A 3,935-nucleotide genomic window follows, 5' to 3' on the forward strand; every position below is an offset into this window, starting at 1 on the left:
ATATATTTACATTATGTGTCTATACCACAGAGACAGATCTCCCATGACATTTATCTGTGCCCAGGAGCGGATCCTAGATAACAAGTTCCTGAAGATAAATGTCATTACAGATATTAGCCATCAAATATTCTTTATATATTTACATAAAACATTACAATGAGATTTTAAAGCAAAGCCTAACAAGAAGCAGATGAGAACATCCATAGGAGCCAACTTGTAGGATGACGTGCAGAAAATTATTTAGGAAGTCATTATAATAGTTTAATTCAGCTATCAAGTTATAAACTGTCACAGCTGTTTATTTGTTCTATCAATCAAGTGGAAACCACTAGCAGCCTAACTCCCTGCAAATCTCAGAGGTTTTATGTGCACGCATGAAGGAGGAAGCTCAGGTGAGCAAATAGGAAAAGATGACAGCTGAAGATTTAGGGAAATGTTTGGATCCCTTTGCTCCTCTCCAAGCTGACAACAAAGTCTCTTTAAGGCTTCTCCTGCACTGCAGGGAGAAGGAAAGAATGACTGGATTGCACTTGGCACTCGGGTACCAAATCACCCATCTGATTAAGGCTATGGCTTGTGCCTTGTCATCTTGTAAAGGAATAGAGCATCATCTGGGTTCCTTGGGAATAAAAAAGATACCCCAGAGTGAGAGCTTTGAGCAGTATTTCCCTGAAGAAATGGTTAAAGGGAGTAGTTAATCATGTAAATCTGCCTCTTTGTTTGGAGGGCTTGTGAGGGGGGTACAGGCAGGGGAGAAAGAGGTGATGATTTATCCTCCAACGAGGGGCAGAGCTCAGATATGTGTAAGCAGATTTAATCTTTACTTTCTGGTTAATAAAACATTGCTTTGTTCCCCTTTTTTTTTAACCTGAATATTTCTGACATAAACTGGCTTTTTAATTTTTTTTTAGGTTTAAAAGGTATAAAAATGCCTATTTAATGTAGATATATGTGTATAATTACTCTGCAAAATAATGTATGTGATTAGATTTAACCAGTTTGCATGAATCTGGAGTAGGTGTGTGACCATATTATATATTTAATTAATCTTAATGCAAACATTTTTTATTTATTCAGGCTACCCTGAGAACACAGTTTAATAATTATTTCTTTTTGGCTTTGCCTTTATTTCCTCAATTGTGCTTATTTCCTGTTTGACTATTTCAATATATATTGCCTATCAACAGCTCCTCCAGAAATAAAAAGAGCCAATACTGAGAGAAATAAAGGTAATTTGGGGAAAGACAAGTGCTAGGCTTAAGAAAACAAATGTGCTACTGTAAAGAATATCACAGTGACTGTGAAAGTGTTGGAGCACAAGTGTGTGCTGGTCAGGAGGAGTTGTGAAATGACAAAGATGCTGCAAAAACCAAGAAGCAGTGATCCAAAATGAGTCTTTTAATGATGTCAGAGAGGATGAAGTAAACAGCTTTTTGTCAAAAAGAAGAGTACAGCCTAATAAAATAAAAAAAAAGAATATCTAAAGTTAGAAGTGCAAAGTAGAAAAGCACATTTTATCATAAAGGTAATGTCATCTCTCTCCAACAGTGACTCAAGAGGTGTTTTTATTTAGAAAAGACAGTGGTCTAAGAAAAGCTTTGGCTTGCTTATAATTCCTTTCCTGTCTTAATGCTTGGTTGGAGCATAAAAAGTATTACAGAGTTTGAGTTCCAAATTCTTGAGCAAAGATATTTTCCTTTATTCCCAGTGGGACATTGTTATTATGTTTCTTGATAGGAAGAGAACTGTTAATAGAATCAGTTTGGGAGCATGGATAATATTTATGCCTCTCTGTTTTCATTCATATTAGAATAGAGATGAAAAACAGACTAGTATCTGTAAAACAGATTAGGCTGAAATTGCTCTCTGACTTATGCTTTTTAAAAGCTTCTCAAGCTTAAATTAAGAAATTACCCAAGTTGTCTATACTCCTGAAAAATGTGTTTCTGGTGAAGTTCAATGAAGTTGGTAATTATTAGTGCTAAAGGTACTAAGAGACCTTTTCCAGGCTTTTTTTTTTTTTTTCTACAGTCCCTCCAAAATGTTCACAGCCTGAATTGCAATCATATTGTTCATTTTTAGCATGTATCCTAACATATTCATTCATTTGACCTTTATTCTGAGGTATATCAACTATATTTATCAAAATTATATTTAATATTAACTTTTTGAGTTATTGTAAGTATAGGGATAGGTGAATGCAAATTGCTTACTCCTTCTAGAAGGTCACCATCACTTGTCCCTCCAAGAATCTCTAGCATGAGAAATAATAGGAAAAGGCAATGTTTGGATTGATAGATGATGACACAGGGTAATTAGATTGTTCAGAACCTCACTAGAGCTATTATTTATAAATTTCTCCCGCCTTGCTTTTCTCCTAATCATTGAAAGGATTTGTCAACATAGATTTCCTCCTCCTCCTCAGACGATGACATGAAGTGCAGCCCACAGTATATGCTGACAAGACAAGAACTTTTGAGACTCCCTTAAAATATTCTGTGCTATGACTACATTTTTTCTAAATAGAGATTTAATTGTGCAGGGGGAACTCACATGAAAGACACGGATTTACCTAGTCTTAACTTTCATTAAATGCACAATTCAAATAGTTTCCTGACTCAGAGTAGGTATATATTGATGGTGGAAGACAAGCAGATAGCCTGGTCAGGAAAATGCTTCCTCTTCACTCATTGTTGGTTACAGACCTGATAAAACTAGTGCCAGTGGCTGCTTCTTGCACAGCCTCAGAGAGCTGAGGATTTAGTGCTGCCTGGTCTCATATTAGCTTCAGAAATTGCAGGAGGACAAGGTGAATAACTGCTTGCAAATTGCCTGCTGTTCCTCCTCCTTAGATCCTTTGCAGGATCACCTAAGAGGTGTCCTGGGAGCAAGGACAGGCTGTAACACTGTGTTTGTGCATGGGGACCACAATGCCCCAGGGAGATGTGGAATGGATGGAGCTCTGGGTGGTGGCACACATGTACCTGGGGGATGTGTGCACATGTGCTCCTGTGCTCACTCCCACATGCTTAGTGTTTCTGTGCTTTCCCTCACAGTTGATCTGAACCTGGTGAATGGAGAGGAGAGCTGCATATACTTCGCTGGGAATTCTCTTGGGCTCCAGCCAAGAAAAGTTAAAACTTACTTGGATGAAGAACTGGATAAATGGGCTCGAACGTGAGTACACTGCAGGGTGTGGAGATGCTAACGTGTGCTTCAGATGAGCACTTTATTTTGGGAACTTCCTTGGAAATACTTAAATAGCAACATAGTGTGTTAAAACCACTACAGCCCAGGAGTAAAACATGTTCAGTGATTCCCTAGCACTATTTATGTCTCTTTTAAAGTATGAACAGTAAAGCAAAGAGGCACTTCCAGCTGTGATAACCTATGGTGGTTCTGCTTTGCCTCATCTGGAGGACCTGCACAGTTTAACCAGCCCCATCCAAGAGCTATGTGTTTTTACACACAAGGCACACAAACTCATTTGGGTACTGCTGCTTGCTGGTGAACCTGATTGGGTTCCAGGCCCTGTGATTTTCTAATTAGTGTTTTTATGTGTGATTCACCCTGCAGGCCTTGCAATGGGCAGTTCTCCTTGAAATAGCACTGAACACAGGTGATGTCGCTGCCAGTTCTGGCAGGTTTTTGGCTCCTCTTAAACCAGGTCTCTGCCTGACAAGTTCATTTTATTTAGAAGGAAATATTCCTGTCTTCTCAGTGGCATCTCAGCAAGGAGCTGAGTGTGGATTGCAGCAAGCTTTGCCGAATGAACCTGATGTAAGAGAGACAGGAGGACAAAAGAAAGACACACTGCAGGAAAGGGACACTGTCATCATAACAAATAGAAAACTTTTAAATACATATAGGGGAAAGAAAAAGCTTTTTTTTGCTTTTTATTCTTTAGTTCTCCAGCCTGAGCAGCTGGAGCAGGA

General features: G+C 38.7%; 1 protein-coding gene across 1 annotated transcript in view; it reads left to right on the forward strand.

Moving 5' to 3' along the window:
* Positions 1–3,056: 3,056 nt before the first annotated feature.
* Positions 3,057–3,935, forward strand: part of KYNU (kynureninase) — a gene marked incomplete at its 5' end in the record, with an annotated part of 48,186 nt that continues 47,307 nt past the window's right edge. Inside the window, 1 exon segment of the mRNA XM_009073131.1 lies at positions 3,057–3,177. Coding sequence (XP_009071379.1) covers positions 3,057–3,177 — 121 coding nt within the window.

This window comes from Acanthisitta chloris, unplaced genomic scaffold (genome assembly GCF_000695815.1).
Source record: "Acanthisitta chloris isolate BGI_N310 unplaced genomic scaffold, ASM69581v1 scaffold14814, whole genome shotgun sequence".
Lineage (NCBI taxonomy): Eukaryota > Metazoa > Chordata > Aves > Passeriformes > Acanthisittidae > Acanthisitta > Acanthisitta chloris.